Source organism: Tachysurus fulvidraco, chromosome 20, assembly GCF_022655615.1.
Source record: "Tachysurus fulvidraco isolate hzauxx_2018 chromosome 20, HZAU_PFXX_2.0, whole genome shotgun sequence".
Lineage (NCBI taxonomy): Eukaryota > Metazoa > Chordata > Actinopteri > Siluriformes > Bagridae > Tachysurus > Tachysurus fulvidraco.
The window spans coordinates 1,724,879-1,746,933 of NC_062537.1; the positions used below are offsets into that span (position 1 = coordinate 1,724,879).

The 22,055-nt window shown below is 40.4% G+C and overlaps 1 protein-coding gene across 5 annotated transcripts in view; it reads left to right on the plus strand.

Moving 5' to 3' along the window:
• Positions 1 to 7,755: 7,755 nt before the first annotated feature.
• The window catches only part of pcdh1a (protocadherin 1a), a 90,450-nt gene continuing 76,150 nt past the window's right edge, over positions 7,756 to 22,055 (plus strand). For 4 of the 5 annotated variants that reach the window (XR_007138849.1, XM_047805028.1, XM_027158552.2 and 1 more), the window contains exons 1-3: positions 7,756 to 8,540; positions 15,563 to 16,381; positions 16,837 to 19,023. Coding sequence is in view for 4 of the 5 variants with exons in the window: in XM_047805028.1 (XP_047660984.1) it covers positions 15,590 to 16,381; positions 16,837 to 19,023 (2,979 nt within the window). In the remaining variant the exon portion in view is untranslated. Of the gene's footprint in view, positions 8,541 to 15,562; positions 16,382 to 16,836; positions 19,024 to 19,690; positions 20,234 to 22,055 lie in introns of those variants that run through there. The other variant, XM_027158553.2, reaches the window with a different exon arrangement.

Genomic DNA, 22,055 nt, shown 5'->3' on the forward strand with positions numbered 1-22,055 from the left:
GTCTAGCTCTTTCACTTCCTCTACTGTACAGCTTGCTAAGCTTCAACTTTCATGCTAACACTGTAAACTCATAGGTCGCTAACTAGCCGAGTCTCTGCGTCGCATCTGGGACGCTGAGTCCTGCTTTTTCTACTTCTACACTGGATTTCCCATTAATACGATGCTGAACCTAACCTAACCTAATTTTTAGTAAGAGGCGTAAATTTATGGAGCGATTTACCACCAGAAATTAAACCATTAACAAGACTCAAGGTTTTTAATACACATTTAATGCAGTGGCTGAAACTGAAACAACTCTGTGAACATTGATTATATGGGATACAACGCAATGTATGCAAACATAAGGTTGCATATGTCAGCATGCACAGACAAATGCATACCTTTGTGTTTTGTATTGTTAAATATGTCTAGACTCTGTTTTATAGTGATTGCTATATTTATTTAAGCCCATTTTAGCTTATGGACGGAATGTATTTATCGCATGTATTTTAATAGCTATAAATTCTTGATTTAATATTCTGTCATTTCTGTTTTAACTTTACAAGCCTAATCAGGGACAGGGGTTGCATATTAGTCATGGCTATAAACCTGTATGCATGGCATCTACTTTGTATTTTATAAAGCAATGTTTTATGCATTTGTCCCTGTCAAATAAACATCAATAACAATAACAATAACCGAATAATCTAGAGTGACAAAATATGTTCCTTTGTTTGCAGGAGCTCAGAGCAAAACACTCGATGTTTAAATTTTTCTCCTATTAAACAGCACAAGAAGGACGCAAATACAGCGGCGACCAACAAATTCGCGGTATTCGCATTAAAAATATTCCCATATAAATACAATTTAATGCGAAAGAGGTTACTGCAAAGGGGAAAAAATGAGACGGCTCAAATGAAAGGGCATGTGGATTTTTTACCTTAGGAATCCCAGTGATCCTTCAGTTGTCGTGACAGTGTATGTACAAGCACGCTCATGCATGCACAAGTTTACCTATCAAACACATCAGCATGATGCCTGAAAGCTCCATTGATGCGGAAGCAGCGTCTCAGAGCAAATAAGATCCTCATATCTCACAAATGGGAGAAAAATCAATTACTTTGCTTTCTTTTTTTTTTTGTTTTTTGCTGCTCTGAGATGTAAAGGCCAAACGCAATAATCAGAGACAAGGAGACAGATAAGGACTGACAGAATCATGCTTGCAACGATCTAATATGTGTCACCGGCAATTGACCAAGAGAAAGCAATTATGTCGGATAAATGAAACGACACAACACAACACTATTCAAGTAACTGCGACCAAATATTACGACCGGCTTCCTCCGAATGACAATAGCGGCCGGAGGACGGAACAAGGCCGTGTTAAGGTTGCAGAGGAGAACAAAAAAAGGTTCGATTTAACTTTCTGTGAAAAGTTTTTGCTCGTCTGGCGTCAGAAGTCTGCGCTAAACACCGTGTTATGTATTCAAGCCCGTGATGGTCCTTTGTAGCTGCAATTTAAAAAACATTTGCAATCACAGCACGATATGAATACATGATCTGATTTCGTCTAATGTGTTCGTGCTACTCGCTCGGCATTCAATGGAACTGTTTATGTACATACAGTGAAACATGCTTTATTCGCAATCAGCAACAATTTCCATGCAAATGAGCTCCACCGCTCGCAGCCTCCGCTTATGCCCAAAACAATGACGATAACAACAAAAATGGACAATTTGGCATCGGACATGCTAGCACCTGAGCACGCGCACAATCACTTGCCTCACACCGATACTGTAACTGTTCTCGAGGACCCTAATTGTTCCTATTATAATTTGGAGCTCATTGATTTGCAACCACCACAGGTAGGATTTATAATTAGCATATAATATAAAAGCTCCATTATATCATATCGAATGCTATGCTGTGCTGCGATGAAAGCTTTCTTTTCCTTTTAGCTGATCACAGTAGGAGGGCTCTGTTTTGGTGACTCGAGGCCTTGATGAAGGCCTTCATTTAACCGTTTTCTTAGTGGAGCTGGACAGTCATCAAGAGCGTAACTATCGCTTCAGGCACAGGAGAGAGAGAGAGAGAGAGAGAGAGAGAGAGAGAGAGAGAGAGAGAGAGAGAGAGAGAGAGAGAGAGAGAGAGAGAGAGCTCATTAGAATGATGGAGCCACCAAGGCTATTTGAGCACTTTGAGTATTCCAAAACGTTCTCCATTTGGCTTTGGACTTCCACCATTTCTCACATTACATGTTTGGCTCAGCTCTCAGTGGAAAAGAAAACTAGTTCCTCTGCCAGAGGGTGCGAAGCAGGCGATCGTCTGATGATCGTCTTTTATAACAAAGAAATCAAACCACCTCATTTCACAACTAAAGGATCAAAAACGAACGTTCGCCAGGGAAACATCTGCCACAGGTTTGACTGCGCAACCTTCCAGGCGATTAGCAACATGATAGCAGAAACAGCGTACGAACAAAAGCGGCTGGTGGACGCATTTCCCGGCTTTTAGCTTTGAACTACTTCAAAGTGCCATGTTCACGATTGCGATAGATCCGTCGCTGTTTTGTTTCAGAGCGTGCATCGCATCTGCTTTTTGGACAGGAATCCCTTGAATACTGAAGGCTGAGAGCTGCTTCGCTGCGGTTACATGGTGATTGACCCTGAACTCGAAAGTTCAGAAATGACTCTGGAAGGATTGATTCATAAGCTCAGTTAATTGTTCTCCAGTGGCCTTGCTGTGCGGGTAGCCTGCAGGGCTGAATCCCAAAAAAGAATCGTTCTCCCAAGAATGTTAAAAAAAAAAAAAAAAACAGCCACATGCAATGAGCCTTTTCAATTCATTTTCTATAAAACCCATAGAAAAGAGAGATAATGAGAGAAAAGAGATAGGATAGAAGGATGGAAAAGAAGAAAGGCTCTAGTCAAGAGAGAATCAACATTCTGTCATGTTGAGGCATTAATGCTAAGATGGTTGGGGTTAGGATTAGCGAGTTAGCCATGGGATTTCTTTTTTTATTACTTTATTCATTCTTTGATTCATTCATCTTCAGTAAGCACTTTATCCTGGTCATGGTGCATTCCAGAGTACTGGGAACACTGGACGTGTGGCAGAGATACTCACTGAATCAGATCCCATGGAACCACACATACGGTACATCCTTGTAGTGTAATATTTTAGGGAGGAAACTGGTGAACCCCTATGACCAATTCAAGCATGGGGATAACATTCATGAAACAAACCAGGAAGGGCGAGAAATGTAACCCAGAAAAAAAAAACATATTTTAAAATTCAGCCCCTTATTTGTTTGGACTTGTACATTTTTTCCATGTGATCAGGTTCAACAAGTAGACAGATTAGAGATAACTAAAATAAAGACAGAGAAAAAAAACAGTCCATTTTCCCCCATACATCTTAAGGATGTAAGAAAACTCCCAACCTCCTCAAAATCTGCATAATCAAACTGCTTTGTTTGTGCTGTTGTGCACTTACCCCAGTCTAACCCCCCTCAAGGACCGAGCAAGCCCATTATGTGGTTTTATTCCCTTTGAATATTTCTGATTAGCACTGATTGACGGCGGGCGGCTGTCATTACCGAGCACTGAGAGGCGAGTGAGTCATAACGATTTCACAATCAGAGAACAAAGGCCTTGTGATTTTACAGAGAGTCTCACCTTTCATTAGAGCTGGGGATTTACATCCATATAGGATAAGGTGAAGAATGGCATACAAGTGCCGGGATATTAGTGAGACCAATAGGTGAAGGGAAAGCAATGGGTGATGTGCTTCAGGTACATCCAAAGTCTTACATGAAATAAATCTCCGATCGTAATGCCGGGAATGCTGCATCATACGAGCCTTACCTTTAACCTCGATGGGCGGGTGCAGTGTAGCACGGGCTTGTACCCTGATTGGGTGTTCATCAGGCAGTGGATGACAAGCAGCACTTAATGAGAGCCCAGGAGAGCCAAGCAGACAGCTGTTTGTTTGCTACTAATGAGGATTGGTCGAGACACCCGGATCACATGCTGGAGATGTTTGATACAGGCTTTTTTTTTCTTTCTTGTTTTCATCCTGAAGCTTGTGTAGAAGGTGGGCTTACCCACTGCTGATCATATTTTATGATAGATCAGTGTGAATTGTGGGTGGTCTAAGGTTGTTTTTCTGTATCCCTGGTCATTCTCAGTGTTTACATGTTTCAACTGACCTGTTGGAGGCTTGAAAAGCCAGCAAATAAGTTTGTTTCTTTGAATCTTCTAACGGATTGTCCAAACCTGATAGGGGGTATATGTTTAATAAGGATTGCTGCTGTGGATCATGAAAGGCTGCTATTGTGTCAGCTATTGCTGCAATTCTGTCTGTACGGTAACATACCCCTCTTCTTTTTCGAGGCTCTCACAGAGCTGCCGCAGCGTGGTGGAAGTAATTAAATGAACACTTTCCAGCCGCAAACGCTTAGATGTCTGTCGTGGGTTTTGAAGAGCACAGACAGCCTGCTGTCTATGCCCCGTTTCAGAGCTCCTCCTCGTTTAGCAGACGGCATCAGGTGGCCAGAAAATGTACTCCTGATGCAGGAGACGTGAAGTGTATGCCAAAACACACAGGGCTCACCACAGACATTGCCTTGATTTTCACCATTAAGCTGTACAGGTGAACAATATTAAATCCAAAGCACCCACTTAAGATGCACATTCAAATCCAGCATGTGCAGTGGACATGCTGAACAATCTAGAGTGTCTAATAATTTTTACTGTATCCACTGATGCACTTTGTGTTAATTACAATTTGATGTGGTCCAATGAACTGAGAACTGGGAACATTAAATATGAATGCTTCCCCAATTTCATATTAACTGTAGGAACCACAATGGAAATATGTTAATAACGATACAACTGCAAATTTATTAAATTGCACGTACAGTACCAAGAAGTTAGTAAATGGAGCAACGTAAACATACCGTTTACTTAAATCCAACAGTGTGAGCGTTCTGCCAAAGGCTTTGGCATGCCACCGTAAGTGTATTGTTAGAAGTGTTAGAAGTGTATTGACTCAGCAGAAGGCCAATGGCAGAACAGATACATTTTTAGAGAAATGTCCATACGCACCATTAAACTAGAGTTGAAAAGATATAATACATCCCCTGGCAATATTGAGATCATCTCCAAAGCTTCACGGAGAGCTGTTGAGTCCAGACAGTTCAGGAGACACCTTTCCTGCACTGTCCCACTTCTTATAAATATTACCCTGGTTGTATCCCCACTGCCATTATAAGGGTTGTTCCAGTAATTTATGAGCTCAATTGGTCGATAAATAAAGGATCGTGTCAACAACGTTATAGATGTATGTGGAAAGAACAAATAAAAAAAAGAGCTAAAAGTGAAGAGAATGGTAAGAATTCCTTTAGGACAGAGAGGGATTGGTCAAGACTGATTGGTGGTGGTGGTGGGGGGTTCTGCACACCGATCTGCATTCTGCATCTGCATCCCTTTCTTTACCTAGTGTAAGCTGTAAATAAATGACAGACAGAAGGTAGAAACACTACTGAAATCTAGCATATTGGAAATCGAACGGGTCAGAGTTTAAACTGAAAGGCATCCTGGGTCCTTCCTGTCGGAGCTAGTGACCATCAAAGTACACCAACATCACTACTGCCAAGACAGCATGTACTAACTTGTGTGCTTGCCCCTTCTCGTGACCCTCATAAACACAGCCGCGTCAGCCTTGATATCCAACTGATACTATTGCTCACACTTGCACTTCACAGATATATAGTGGCAGAAGGTTTATGTCCAAAAGACTTTCGGTATATCTGTGTCATGAATTATAGATCTATACAAGATGTGACCTAAATATTACAGACAAATATTACGTGTCCTGCTGTTACCCAGATGTTTGACTTAGCTGGAGGTAATCTGATTATATTAAGTTACATACAATATAATAAATGTTGTGTTTCTAGAATAAATAGTTGGTGTAAGCATCAAATAAATGGTGTACTGTATACGCATATAAGGTATGACCACCACACCCATATTCTTTGACAAAATGTTGCCACAATGTTAAAGGAACAAAATTGTATAAACTCTTTCACTGGAACTAAGAGGCACAAACCTGTTCCAGCATGTACAAAGAGTGAGCTCCATGGAGATATGGCTTGGTGAGGATGGACTGGAAGAACTTGAGAGTCCTGGACCTCAACCCCAGTGAACACCACCTTTGGGATGATCTGGAACACAAACTGCTCCCTAAGCGTTCTTGTCCAACATCAGCCCCGTTAGCTAACTAGCTTATTCTTTTAATGTTTTTGACAGTGATAATATTGTCATGAGGACGTCAAACCGAAGGCAGTGTGAAAGGATAATAATTGTATACGCTGCTGTACGGATGTTTACCGTTTGAACTCGCCTAATGTTTGGTCTTTATTCAAGGCACAAAATCGTATTTTGCGGGTGGGGTGTTAGATGCTCCTCAGACTTGCAGCAATATGCATCCTGAATAAAAGGCGGTGTTGCCAACATGCAACTTTGTTGGTAGATTTTCTACGACTTTTTAGAGACCTTGGCTTATGACTTTTTGAGCAGATGCCGACGATGGTTCTGCACTCGGTACTGATTTGCAGTTTTCTGCACAGCTGCTGGTTTAATGAGTTAAAAGAGCAGGTTCAATCAACCCACAACCAGTGTGTATAGCCTGAGTTGTGATAAAGTGAGCCTATAATTCTCATTGACCAATCACAGGTCACCATCGCTCCAAAAGACCAATCGCAAGATCTCACGTCTTCAGAGAACACATTTTGATATGCAAAGCATCGATAGTGGATAAGTCAATATGCAAATTGGTCATCCAGTGCCTTTCTCAGCACGCATTAAGCTACATAACACACACACACACACACACACACACACACACACACACACACACACACACACACACACACACACACACACACACACAGTGTTCATTTATGCTGTCAGTTTTTGAAACTATTTAGCTGATTAAAAGTGACACTGGCTTTATCAACAATTAAGAAGTTGGATATATGTTATGCAACAAGTGTGTGTGTGTGTGTGTGTGTGTGTGTGTGTGTGTGTGTGTGTGTGTGTGTGTGTGTGTGTGTGTGTGTGTGTGTGTGTGTGTGTGTGTGTGTGTGTGTGTGTGTGTTCGTGTGTGTGGTGTGTGTGTGTGTGTGTTAGAGTCTCTCTCTCTCTCTCTCTCTCTCTCTCTCTCTCTCTCTCACACACACACACACACACACACACACACACACACACACACACACACACACACACACACACACACACACTGTGTAGGGTCTGTTAATTAATGTAATTTAGAACTCGGAGTTGTTTATTGTTTGTTGATGTATAACGGTTTGCACTGAAGCGCCCGCGGGTGGCGCCAAATGAGCAAAGAGCGCCCTCGCGCACCTCCTGAACTGTTGAGCGCGAGACCGCGACGTCGGTCCGTTTCTATATTTTACGGCCAAATCCAAAGCGTTGATGACTTTTTTATATCAGGACCCGAATGAAGTCACGCCCACTTTTTATATCAACTAATTATTAACAACAAGAACAGATCAGATCGATGCCGTTTAGTATTATTATTATTATCATCATCATAATTATTATTATTACTATTATTATTATAGTCCAAACACGACGGTATCATTAAAGCTGTCACAATCTGCAAGGAAACTAGTTACTGAACCTGAGGGACTTGTTAAGCCCCGCCCCCAAATCATCTTCATCACCTCCTCCTCCTCCTTCTCATCGCGCTCGAGCGTTCCGGCGGGAAGCGCGCGCACGGAGCCGAGCGCTAAAAAATCGCCTCAGTCTCTTATTTTTTTTTTTTTCCCCAAAAAAACCGGAGGAGAAGCCGCACGCAGGATTTCACTCAGCTTGTGGACGGGAAAAAAACCCAAACAACACCGTTTTCGCAGTCAGATAAGTACGGAATAATACGTTGTGTATTTTCTGAGGGACACTTTAGTGAAATACGGCATGTTTATTTTATATCATCACCGCCGACTGATTTTCACGGGAAATATCTTGAGAAATTACTTCAGATAAAGTGTTTATTCTGTGACGAGACACGACCCGAGTGACGTCCTGTCGTGTGTCGGCGTCTTACAAACCTCAAGACTTTTCCTACATCGTTTTAAACACTGTTTGTTTTCACCGTCTATCGTTTTTTTTTTTTTTTTTTTTTTTACCTCAGACATTTATCGTTAGCATTTCTGCTAATCTTCGTCAGAATGGCGGAGGCGAATAAAACAGTCACTTAAACGGATTTTCTTCATCGACGTGAAGGATTTTCTTGTTGCTGCTGTTTTTTTCTTTCTTTTCTTATCCCCTCTTCATGGCTGGATTGTGTATATGAAAGGGGCTGTGCCGGATTTATTTATTTATTTATTTATTTCGAGTCTGGAGACACCCGAAAGCAAGCAGTAAGCTAATCTCCATCCTATTTCTTTTTTTTTTTTTACACCGAGACTCACTGGAAGAGAAAAAGAAGAAGAAGAGGAGGAAGAGGAGGAGAAGATAAAGTGGTCCACGGAGGTAAGACCGCTATTCTATTCTGAACTTTTACACATCGCGTCATTTAGCGTCGTTTTCCTTTTCCATTTCGGATGGATGTCACTTGAGGAATTCACGTCTAAATGGCGTATAGCTGAGACTGACGGGAAGCGTTCAGTACAAACGGTGTCGGGAAAAGAAAAGAGAGAGACAGAGAGAGAGAGAAGGAGGAAAAAATGTCTTTACGTCTCGATTAGGATGGAAAACGTGTCATGTTCGCGTCGTGCGTCTTTGGATGTACGTTTACGCTTCAGATCCGTCGGAGGATTAGGATGCAGTTTGCTTGCATAATTAGTCCACTGACACTTGTTTGCCTTCGATTCGACTGAGTCTCATAGGGAACGATATGGGAACAAATATGGCATCTGGATGTAAGACACTTTTACAATTAGAGCTCATACAGCACAGTATAAAAGATTTTTTATTATTTCTTTTTTTTGCTCCGGATTGTTTTATGTTCGGTCCCATAGGGGTGCAGGCTCGAGTAACATTACACTGCATATTTCCTGAGTAATACCACTCTGATCCACTTAGAGAGTAATTGATTTCCATGCTTGGACAAAAATACAGACTGACTCTCAAACAAATCTGAGAAAATCAGGCATACAGAGGTTTACACCCCGAGAACCGTCATGCTCCGTCTCTCTGCTTTCTCCAGACTCACTGCCTTAAAATGATGGCAGATTTTTTTTTAGGCATTTCCAGGATCACCGCATTTAACCTGCTTCACAAAATAAATAAATAAATAAATAAATACATTTAATTTTTTTGTTTTTTCTTTGTGGTATTGTAGCTATTTAGAGTATTTGCTTTTAACAGCAATACCCCAAAATAAATAAATAAAAAATCAAGTTAATTAAATCCCCCAGAATCCTCAGCTTTTCACCAGGTTCACTGATCCATTTGCCTTATGATAATTTATTCCCAAATGGAGCTGGCTTCACAAATGAAATCTAAAGTCCGATGTTAATAGCCTGGTAAACTTCGTGCAGTAGTACAAGCTAATAAATAAAGAGCCCTAATGTATGAAGTTGGCATCATTAAATATGCATCATGAAAATGTGAAGCATTAAAGGTAAAGATGATAAAAATTAATTTATAGCTTTATAGTAAGCCGTCGTAACGAATAACCGAACGAATGCACGCATGAATTAATTAATCTATTAATGCAAATGCACGTTTCTGAGATGAGATGCCAAGGTTGAGTGGATTTGTTGGTGGGGGAAAGCAATAGTGTGCATAAACGACTGAAGCGTGCCACGCTAAAATGCTAAACCTGTTGAACCTGAATGAATGCGATAACACATGATTTAGAGTCCTGGGTAAAATGAAGGGAAAAAGAACAAAACAAAAAAAACAACAACAAAAGGTCACAACACTTAAGGACGATAAAATGTCCAGCATGAACTTTAATCACGGTAAGCAGAACCCTGGGATTTGAAAAGGAGGTTTTGCATTTTCATGCATATTAAGGTTCAGGTGCTGTACAAAAAATTAATTAATTAATTAAGCAAGGTGTGGAAATAAAGCCGGTGCATCAGCATGTGTTTGTTTTGCTGCAGGGATTACTAAATGAGACCTGGAATGAAGGGTGATTTTTTTTTTTTAAAAATGCTATATGACAGTATTCAAAATGGTTGGCTACTGCTTTTGTTGAGCATCACTGCTGGCAAAACAGAGCATCCCATAAGATCTCATTATCATTAAGTATCATTAAGACTCAGGTTCCAACCTATTATGCGGTAATAGTTGCTTTCATTTATATATACATAATAGTTCTATGTAATAACACAGGAATCACTAGAGATGCTGGCGCACATCTATGCTACAGTAGCACCTCCTTATCAGTGGTGTTGAACTTCTATCTGAGCTGTGACTACTACCCTTAACCCCTACATTAATCTCCACCCCTACCGTCACCACCGTGCGGTACCGTGGGGTAAATATACACCGTTATTTACAATACATCTACATTGATAAACACATCATTATGAGTATACAGTGAAATTTGTACATTTCTGGTTTGAAACAAAGTGCAAAAACAAATCTCGAGCACGATGAAGATGAAACGATTGGTTAATGTGGCACTTTGAACTGCACAGCAAAGCAAGTATACAGTCACCTACTTGTAAATCAATTTATTCAATCCTTCAGTACAAGCTGCTTTCCACTTTGTGATAAGGCTGAACGTATAGGTTTAATGCACTTTGCATTCTTAGAAGAAAGTGTATTAAATAAACCAGTGCTTGATGCTGGGGTATTAAGGGTATCTTGAGGGAATCTGCAGTATATCTATAGTATAATATGTGTCCTTTACTTTATAGAGTAAATGTCTATTAAATGTACATTAAATGTACAGATGAGGAAGTGTGAATGAAATGATGGCAGTAACATTTTGGTCAAAATCAGACTGCGAAATCAGTTCGATTTTACTTGTGTTTATTTGCAAATTAAATGACTTTACTTCTCTTTGGAGACTGCAGATACACTTGTGACTCACCATCTTCTGCTGTGGCTGGTCCCCAGGGCAGTGGGAGCTCAGCGGTTAAGTTGTTGGATTTCTGAGAGGAAGGTTGTGAGTTCAAATGCCAGCACTGCCAAGCTATCACCGCTGGACCATTGAGCAAGGCCTTTAACCCTCAACTGCTCAAGTCCACGCATTAGATAAATGCCAAATGGCATAAGCACATATACCCTACAGATTCACATGGCCTAAAACCAGTCCACAGCCAAGTCTTACTTTCTTGGGTAATCTCACCTGGATACTGAAAAAATCTACCAGGCACCCTTTCAACACAATGGAGTACTGTTTGTCTCTACTTCTACAGCAGTATAGTGTTGTGTAGGGCTGGGCGATGTGGCTAAAAACTGTATCACGATATCAGTGTTTCATATCGGTCGATATCGATAATTATTGATATTTTTATGACCCATTTAAAATAAAGACCAGGAGAAAAAAATATTACATTTAAACATTTTTATTTGAAACTTAACCTTCCTCTGATCATAATCCCCTCAGTTATTAAGACAGAAATGTCAACAACCAGGAAAACTCAAATAATTAAAATGTAAACATAAGTCTAAAGTCACAATGAACACATAACAATTATCTCTTAATCGTTGCTAGGTTACCAGAGAGCGAGTGCCTTTGTTAATGCAACCAAACTTGCTTCGCAACTTCTGTTTTCTTCCGACGAAGAATAAAAAATATCGAACGTTTTATCAAACACATTTTTTTATCGATATCGATCACGTGTCTATCGCGATACATATCGTTATCGTTTTATCTCGTTTTAGTGTAGTGATTATTAATCTGCTATCTGGGGTCATCCAGAAGAGTATGGGCTATGTTTAGTGATTTACTTTATCAATTTAAGATTCAGTGCATTGTAACAACATTCACAATCTGAGAATTTCCATCCAAAATCACAGAAATTGGGTGTGTCTCAGTACTCAGGGCACTGATCAGGTGTCGGTTATTATAAGGACCGTCTCGATCGCAAAATCCTTCCAAAGCACTGAAATGTTTGCTTCTTAAAAAAAATCCCAGAATGCTCATAACAACGCTCACCATGTTCCATAACTGTAAATGACATAAAATGTTCCGAAACATCTCAATTAAAAAAAATGACAGACAAACTCTGGTTGTCGCTCTCAACTGACTACGTTAACGATTTAAACTTTATTTGACTTTCAATATATTCTGTTAGCTAAAGAGGTTGCAAAATTATGTAGCATAAATATCAAAGTATTTTGCATATTGTACTTTCAACAACATCAATAAAATAATGTCTGAAAGATTTTAGTCCTGTCTGTTATATATAAATGTCAGCAGTGACTTTCACAAGAGAAGTACGTCACGTCACCTGAAATTGAGTCATCAGTGCCCAGTGAGTTGTGAGCCACTGATTCATGACTTAGGGAGCTAGGAAGCTGATTGAGATGCATCACTTGGTGTAGGCGATCTTCGGTTGCAAAGGCGCTAAATCAGCACACATATCATCATTCTGACACCACCAATCTAAACGATTACAAAGATTTTTTCCACAGCATTATTTTGGTGTATAATGCCATGTAGAGCAACCTAACAGAAAAAGATAAAGATGAATTAAAGGCATTGAAATAGAAAATTTGCTTTTAAATTTAATTCGTCTTTAACCTGATAGGTGCTTAGCGCATCAAGCATTTCAATATAAGGTTCGTTAATAGTTAAGTAGTCTTAAGACCTTGTGATGAAAACTAAAGTTTTTTAAAGTAGACTTTAGAGGGTTTTAGAGTTAAAATAATATTAACTGTTTAAACGCCATTAAAGAACTCAGAACTAAAATAACTAGAAAGTATTTTTCTCAAAATCATAGCGTACTAGATAAATTACTGTTCATGTTTTACGATCGTTAAATAATTTATTTTTGCAGACGCAAAACATCTTTAAGCAGAGTTTTAGGTTAGTTTTAGGCACTTAGGTTTGATGGCATTCAGAAATCGAGCAATGGTTTCTAGTCGCGTAGGGTTATGAGATCAGTCCGCAGGACTGCAGGAATGCAGGAATGCCATTGTTGGATTTTAATTCTCAGCAGGATTTGGATTTTGCCTCGCTCCCATGCATAGGATAAAGGTTAAATGAAAAAAAAAAAAGAAGCAAAAATATTTCCTGTCTTACAGAATTAAAACTGTTAGAATAGGCATTTATTTGGGGGCAAATATGAATAACGCACAATCAACAGCATTTTAAATTGTGTGCTTAGCACTTTTTTAAACATTCTTACCTTGGGGTTGACGGAGCACATGGAAGCAGGGGGAGTTTGGCAAGTCTCTTATCTTAATGTCTCCAGAATATTTTTAAGCTTTATGTTTATTCTGCTTTGGACAAGAATGCAGAAAGACAAATGAAGGAAGACATTTGTTTGCCTTAGCTGTTGAGGAAATGTATTGACTATCTTTCAGGGATTTGTGTTCTCTAGTTGATTGATGAAGTTGGACATTGAGTCAGTACACATGACTGTGCTGCAGCAGGAAAAGTGTAAGCAGAAAAAACACAATCTTAAGAATAAAGTGGCAGAAGTTAGGATCAGGTTTCCTTGCTTATAAGAATTGTATTTGAGCCACTGTGCCTGAAAACAAATACAGGATCGCTGTCAAATAAAGTATCTGCAAGTTATTATGAATATGGCATAAAGAAAAAGCGGCATTTTAAACACGATTTCAAATGCACCTATTTTCAAATGAAATGTACATGCATGAAGACTTTAATTGATGTAAGGGTAATATTTTCAAGTTCTGTTTCACATAAATATTTTCCCTTCTCTTCTCTTGAGTTTTTGCAGCAGCCTGTTTTAGTAAGAGGGGTTTCTCAAATGTGCTCTCACACAGAAAAACGCTATATATGTATACTTTATTATATAGTTATTATTATTCCAAAACAGTATTATTCTAGTTCATGTAGCATGTCTCCAGGCAGTCATTAACCTTTTTGTAAAATTTCTCATCTCATAGCTTCAAGTAGCACAAGTTATTGCTCGGGCCTTTGGAAAGTGGGTTTATGCCCCACTTTCGAATCATGTTTTTAACCCAACATGCAATCCTACTAAGCAAATGGGCACTAGGCTGCCCTGCAAATGCAAAAAAAAGCAACACATCAATAAATGAGCAATTAGCTCGTCAATATGCCACAATCCCAATCTCAGCAGATACAGAGGAATTGGATTTCTGATCTGATTACAAAGCTTTCCGATGTTTAGCTATTTTGTATTACACTCATTTGATTTGCTTTGCTTCAGACCAAGAGTGATTGCATGAAGGTACAACACTGTATTGATCTTAGTTTATACCAGTGTAGCACCGGTACTTTGTTTACACACAGGTGTACAGGTTTTCTCAAGGAGTGACCTGTCAAAGCATTAAGACTCAACTCAATAACCTGTCCGCTTCCCTTTCGACTAACAACAAGAAGTATGCTCACAGAGGAAATAATTAACGACTAAAAATAATGTGGAGGCTGAAAATATAATGCCTCAGCTTGGGGAATGTGGATAAAAGCAGACGCTACAATAGAGGGTATTCATTAAGAGAGGCATAGCAGGTTAGAAATCTGTCATTACCCATTACAGTGTGGAAAATAGCTTTGAAATTGCAGAGCTGAGATGAAATGGAGATCTCTCTTAAAATTTACGGTGAAGCTGTGCTTTGAGATAAAGGCTATGCTCAACTAAAGGAAAAAGTGTTTGTTTGTTCAATATCCCAAAGGATTGGTTTCACTCTGTGATGCTCAGTAGTGCCCTGCCGTGTAAATATTCTTTTACTTAACCACATCTGTCATCTCATCAGCTCTCTTCCAGTTTAGCATTACGGAAGAATCGAAAGCCCTCGCCTTAAGTAACCTATTCTTGATCCATAGTCTTCCATGCTAATAAGACAGTAAGCTAGTAAATTTTGTATTAAGTTAAGTACATGTTGGGGAAAAATACATTACAGTCCAGTTAAGAGCCGAGTCTTACTGCGGTTGTAAATAATGGAAACTATGCTGAGTTGTTGTTTTAGAGCATAGTCACACATACATTCTTAATAAAAAGCCCATTAAGAACTGCCTTATTACTGGTGTTAAATCATTAATTTCCAAAAGCTGCTTATCTTGGACAGCCATTCAAAAGGGTAATAATTAGCAGTTTACTGGTGGCAATAATGAGGATGAGTCTGAGGAGAAACACTGGATTTGTTGCATGGGCTAAATTGAAGAATATTATGATATGCTGTGTCAGAGGATAGAACATTTTAGTAGTACCAAGGAATTAAACCCTTCTTTACCCCCCCCCAAAATAATATTACAAAAATTTACTGTTTACATTGTACACAAAACAAAGATGCTCTGTGTATGCAAGATCAGTTTTATCCAGAGAAAGGACATTAGGATTTTGAAATATCTATTTTTACAAGTTTGTTGATAATCTTTATGGACTATACTTTATGATTTAACCTATTTTCCCCCCGTTTTACTTGATATTTTCCAGACTAAGTTGCTACCTCCCTGGGGCATCATGGACCTTTCAGTGGGATTGTATCTGCTATGGGCAATAGTGTTGAACTTTGGGCGTGGCACACTGGGTGTAATCATGTACCGGGTGCGTGAAGAGCAGCCGCCAAGCACCCTGATAGGCAGTCTGGCGGCTGATCAGGGCTTACCAGACTCTGGACACCTGTACAAGTTGGAGGTGGGCACCCCTTACCTGCGAGTGGATGGAAAAACAGGGGAAATATTTACCACTGAAATCCCAATCGACAGAGAGACCCTGAAGGACTGTCGGATGAAAGGAAAGCCATGTTTTTTGGAGTTTGAGGTTTCTGTCACAGATCTCATCCAGAACCAAAGCCCCCGGCTGATCGAGGGACGGATTGAGGTGCTTGATATCAACGATAACACGCCGCAGTTTCCATCACCTGTCCTTACTCTCACTGTGCAAGAGAACACTCACATGGGAGCCACCTTCTCCATCCCGCTGGCCACTGACAAAGATACAGAGCGTAATGGTGTAGCTGACTATACCCTCACTGCCGGACCAGAGGCTGTTGCTCTCTTTGGCCTACAAGTAGCAGATGACAGGGGTGAGAAATTGCCTCAGCTCATTGTGATGGGAAATCTGGACAGGGAGTTGAAAGACTCCTATGACCTGACCATCAAAGTAGTGGATGGGGGAAGCCCATCTCGCTACAGTAGTGCCTTGCTGAGAGTCGTCGTCACCGATGCCAATGACAATGCACCCAAGTTTGAGAAATCTTCCTATGAAGCAGAGGTTTCAGAAAATAGTCCTGTTGGACACTCAGTATTACAGGTAAAAATCTATACAGTACTATTAACCTTTAGATCTCAGCAAGAGAAGAAAAGAAGAGTGGGAGGTGTTTTAATGAGCACTGCTGTTTCAACCCCCTCAACTGCCTCCCTTTTTACTTTGATGCTTTTTATAAACAGAGCAGTGTGTTGTTGGCTGAGTTCACCTAGCCTAATTGCTTGAAAAATCTAGAATAAATTAACATTTTTTTCCTCCTGGAGCAACTCTGTCCTTTTTATATGCTTTTTATTTCTTCATGAGTACAATTGTTGATATAACAATTTTTCTGTCGCCAGTTTTCTTCAGTGGCTTTAAAAAAACATCAGAAAAAACTACTTTATCATTTAAATTACATTATTAATGAAACATTTTTAAATGAGAACATCAGGCAAATTAATTCTCAATAAAGCTGTGATTACTTTTGACAACTTATTTGTTACTTATTTTTACAATTACAGGTCAAGGCCAATGACTCAGATCTGGGACCAAATGGTGAAATTGAATACATCATTCATCAAGCCAGTGATCCAGTGCCAAAACTGCTACAGATTGACCGTTCCACAGGCATCATCTATGTAAAAGGCCCATTGGATCGTGAGGAGATCAACAGCTTGAAGTTTCATGTTATTGCACGGGACAGAGGTCCCTCACCTAAAAGCTCAACGACGTATGTTTCTGTTGAGGTGACTGATCAGAATGACAATGCACCTGCTGTGGAGATCCGTGGTATTGGTCTTAGGACCCATAGTGATGGTGTTGCAAACATCCCAGAGGACATGCCAGTGGGCACTGCGGTAGCTCTGGTGCAAGTGTCCGATAAGGATGAGGGAGAAAATGCTGTTGTGACTTGTGTGGTAGCAGGAGATGTTCCGTTCCAGCTCCGGCCAGCTGGTGATTCCTCTATTGATAATAAGAAGAAGTACTTTCTGCAGACCACCACACCACTAGACTTTGAGAGAGTCAGGGAGTACCGGGTGGAGATAGTAGCTGTGGATTCAGGCAACCCAGCCCTGTCCAGCACCAACTCCCTGAAAGTCCAGGTGACCGATATTAATGACAATTCTCCCATATTCTCACCTCCAGTGTTTGAAATAGATTTTGCTGAAGAGAATCAGCCTGGAGAGAAGGTTCTTGATGTTATTGCCGTAGATGCAGACAGTGGCACCAACGCAGAACTCATCTACAGCATTGTTGCAGATTCCTCAACAAGGGGGCTCTTTGAGATTGACCCTAACACAGGTGAAGTACGAGCCAGGAGCCCACTTGACCGTGAGCACAAAGAACGTTATGAGTTTCGTGTTACTGCAACCGATAAAGGTGTTCCTAGCCACAAGGGTACTGCTACTGTTGTGATCAATGTACTGGATAGGAATGATAATGATCCCAAGTTTATGCTTAGTACCTACAGCTTCTCTGTCCTGGAGAACATGCCACCACTAAGCCCGGTTGGCATGGTGACTGTATTAGATATGGATAAAGGAGAAAATTCCCAAGTGCAGCTCTCTGTTGAACCAGATGTTGGAAAGTTTGTAGTACAGAATGGAACAGGAACAATTCTGTCAAGTATATCCTTTGACCGGGAGAAAGAAAGCAGCTACAGTTTCCGACTCAAAGCGGTAGATGGAGGAGAACCCCCTAGGTCATCTTATGTTGGTGTGACCATAAACGTACTTGATGAGAATGACAATGCACCTGTTGTCACCAAACCTTCCAATTCTTCTTTCAAACCTCTGTCTCCCCTGGCAGCACCTGATACTGTAGTTGAGGTAGTGGAGGCAGAAGACATAGACTCTGGCTCCAATGCTGAGCTAGTCTATAGTATTGCTGGGGGGAACCCACATGAGCTCTTCTATATCTCTCCCTCTGATGGAGAGATCAAACTAAGCAAGGAACTGACTCGGAAGCATGGAGGTCTGCATCGCTTGGTGGTTAAGGTGAGTGATAGGGGTAAGCCTTCTCGCCACGCCATTGCCTTGGTGCACATTTATGTCAATGAGACCATTTCCAATATCAGCCTGGTGGAAGGCCTAGTAGGGCATAGCCTATACACTCCACTGGACACAGACATTGCGGGTGACCCTGACTATGGTCTAGCTGCTCAGAGAAGCAACATTCTTTATGGTAGCTTGGCTGGTGTGGCAGGAGTTGTAATGGTAATTATAGTGGTAGTCTTCATCAGACATCGCCTCCAAAGAGAAACCAAGAGCGGTTATCAAGCTGGCAAAAAGGAGACTAAGGACTTGTTTGCACCAAAACAAGGACCAAAGAGCATTAAGGGTAAAAAGGGAAGAAAGGGAAAGCCACCAAAGTCACCCAAACCTCTTGGGGAAGATGAAGAGGTCAGCCTCCAAAAGAGTCTGAAGTTCAACATTGATGGGGTTAATGACAGCCCTAGGATCCACTTGCCCCTGACTTACCCACCTGGCAGCCCTGACTTGGGCAGGCATTACCGCTCAAATTCACCCTTGCCATCCATCCAACTTCAGGCCCAGTCTCCATCTGCTTCCCAGAAGCATCAGGCTGTTCAGGAGCTCCCTGCCACCAATACCTTTGTGGGAACAGAACGAGATGACAACTCTACAGGATCTGACCAGTACTCGGATTACAGTTACAAGACCAATCAGCCAAAATACAGCACAAAATCGGTGAGTGTTTACAAACGTATTATCCGAAGATATTGTTGTTCTCGCCTAGTGACTGCCTACAGCTTTTTTGTATGTGCTTACAGTTCTCTAAAAATAGCTTAGTAGTGCTCAATTTGTAGTAAATTGTCATATACCAGAGACAGAATGTAGTAAACTTTCATAGTTTTATTTAAAATTAAAAATAAACTCCAGAGCAAATATGAATAAAATCATTAAATAGGTTAGTTGAATTTGACAGAGAGAGAAAACACCAAATTGGCTGTAAAATCTGGAAATAATTCTATATTTATTCTATATACATCATACCATCATACATTTTGTTATATTTAATGATATAGAAATCCAACTCTGGACCAGATAGTTCTTTCCTATTATAGTATAGTCTCTTTGATCTTTCGTATTTTTCTTAATTGTATGCGTCGGCCTTCCTGCTTTATTCACAGGGTCGATAATTTGACTGGTCAGTATTTGATCTTTTTCCAGGAAGTCCATTGCTAATTTTTTTTGTGCACATTTTGGCCATTAATTTTGTTTCGGCAAGCAAATGATGCTTAAGTTATTTTAAAGTAATTTAAGTTATTGAAGCAGAATGTTGTGTGTTTGTGTGTGTGTGTGTGTGTGTGTGTGTGTGTGTGTGTGTGTGTGTGTGTGTGTGTGTGTGTTGAAGCACTATTAGGTAAGGCTTATTCTCCAGAGTGAACATGTTATTGATGGTTAGAAGGCATGGGATAAGCCTGAGACATATTTTGAGGATGTGTACACTCTGGCTTTGTCAGTACCAGCCTGCTGGTTGATAATACCAGCAGATGCTAGCTGACAGTTGGGGTAAGTGCAGGCCCTATGGACTTACTGACTGGAGAGAAGAGTGACCCAGAGCAGCACTGCCACTGTGATGGACAGCATATGGCATGGAAGTGACAATAGGCTCCAGCAAAGCATACCATGTGTGCCTCCCATGGAGTCTAAAATCGCTGGAATTTTTGCACATCAGTGAAGAACACTGACTGGCCTGTATTCTTTATTCACTTAAACATCTGATTATTACTCTGCAATATGTCTGAACTCTTGGCAGAGCTGAGTGACAGGAGTACAAAAACAGGGACAGGTGTTAACTCATGCGATATCTCTCAGCAGATGTGAACTCGTGGGAGAGTTCTTTCCGCCATATCAGTCTGAACAAATTGACCAAAATAAATATTAAAAACTGAAGTCAAGTGTGAAGTGACATATAGACAGGCACTTATTTCCAGGGATTTCAGAACAGCATAACAGATATTGCGTCATCGGCTGGGCGTGGCCTATTTGATAATCTAACCCTAACCATAACCTTAGTTTTTGGTTTTTTATTTCTTTTCTAAAATAAATCTATCTGTATGACTGTTTTGTCCTTCGTAGTGTGCTGTTTTTTTTTTTTTGAAAGAGGGCGGTATGTGGTGGTAACGAACCCCTTGGAATTTAATGAATGCCGTGACAGATATGGAGGTGACCAATCTAATGGTAGTGCACTTTACAATATGTCGTTGTGGGATGTGAAGATTTAATCAGGTGTTGGTTTCGGTTGGTTTTCATGCTCCTTTAGTCTCAACAGCTGGACTGCTGGGACTAAGTTTAGGCTTAGATTAGGCTATAAACATAGCAGCATTGTTTACTGCATACTGCCAGGAAGGGCTTCACCTACTTCTTAAATGATCATTAAAGGGAGTTTGTTTGTCTGGGAAGTGCAAAAAAACCCACTGAATGGACAATTCACACAGACATGGGCCTGACTTTGTGAAGAGGGATTTGTTTGAAAGTCTGCGTACGCGTGTGTTTGTATGTCAGTGTGTGGCAGATCAAGGGTTTTCCTTGAGCCTTTTCTTTCCACGTTCAAAACGTCTTGGATTTTGTGAAAGTTGCCGAGGAGAACAGTTGTGCAGCTGTCAGAGTTACTGAATTGACCTGTTTTTTTTTTTTTCCTTTCCACACGGCTTTTTAGTGACTACGTAACATACAGAAGCATGACTCATATATCAGTACAGGTTTCACAGACCATTTTTTTCCCATAGTATATTTAAGCGAATGAATAAATATTTAATGAAAACGTGAGAGGCAGCACTTTCCCAAGTTAAACCAAGTGTCTGTCATAGAACCTACTCTGCCAATATGCATAAGTAGATTAAGGAAGGAAGTGAAGAATTTATTTTGGTCAATTTTATTTAAATACTCTCATACTGTATAAGATACTGTTCTTTATTTTAATGATGCCTTTCTCCTCTTTTTGGTATAAGCTGAGAAACTCACAAAATGATAGACCAAGGAAAGACAATTCCAGCTATTTTTCTAAGTGAGTAGTGAGAGCTTGTGAAGCCTTAAATCTTTGCTTAAATTAAATCCACACAATTAAAATCCTTTATAACATGTAGATAGTTTAATGTTGTGCCCATGATGCTCTGTGCTTCATCTCACCACAACTTCAGACACGACTAGTTCCACAGGATTTGGAAGCAGGGATGCGAGAGGGATTTTGGGGCAGGCTTTAATTAATGGAACACATCGCTTAACCTTCGTTACCCAGCGTGAACTCTAGCAGCTAGAGTGTCGGGAGATTACTCCCCAAACCTCCTCTGCCAGCCTGCTGTGACCGTCCAGTGCTGCTCCACGGGAGGAAAGCAAGCAATAGCAGCTCATCATTTTTCCCTTATATTTGCTGCAGCTGAAATAACGTCATTAAACTAAGCTGTGTTACACACAGCTTCTATGCTGTCGCATGTGAGTCTGTAAGATTGGAATATCTGTCATCAAACGCTTATGAGTATTCGCAGAGTATTCTTATTTTCACCTCTCGACGTCTTGCACTGTTTGAGCTATTCTGTTTGTGTGTATCTCATGAGTGAATTATTTCCACTATACTTGGAATTGAGCCTGTCTGGAATCGAGTATCAACCTGGTCACAGAGTAAAGAAGCTAAAGCCATAAAATATACTGCAATGTTCTCTGACCCTCTCCTACATACTCCCTTCCCTACACAGTTTTGGATTTGTGCAGAAAGCCTT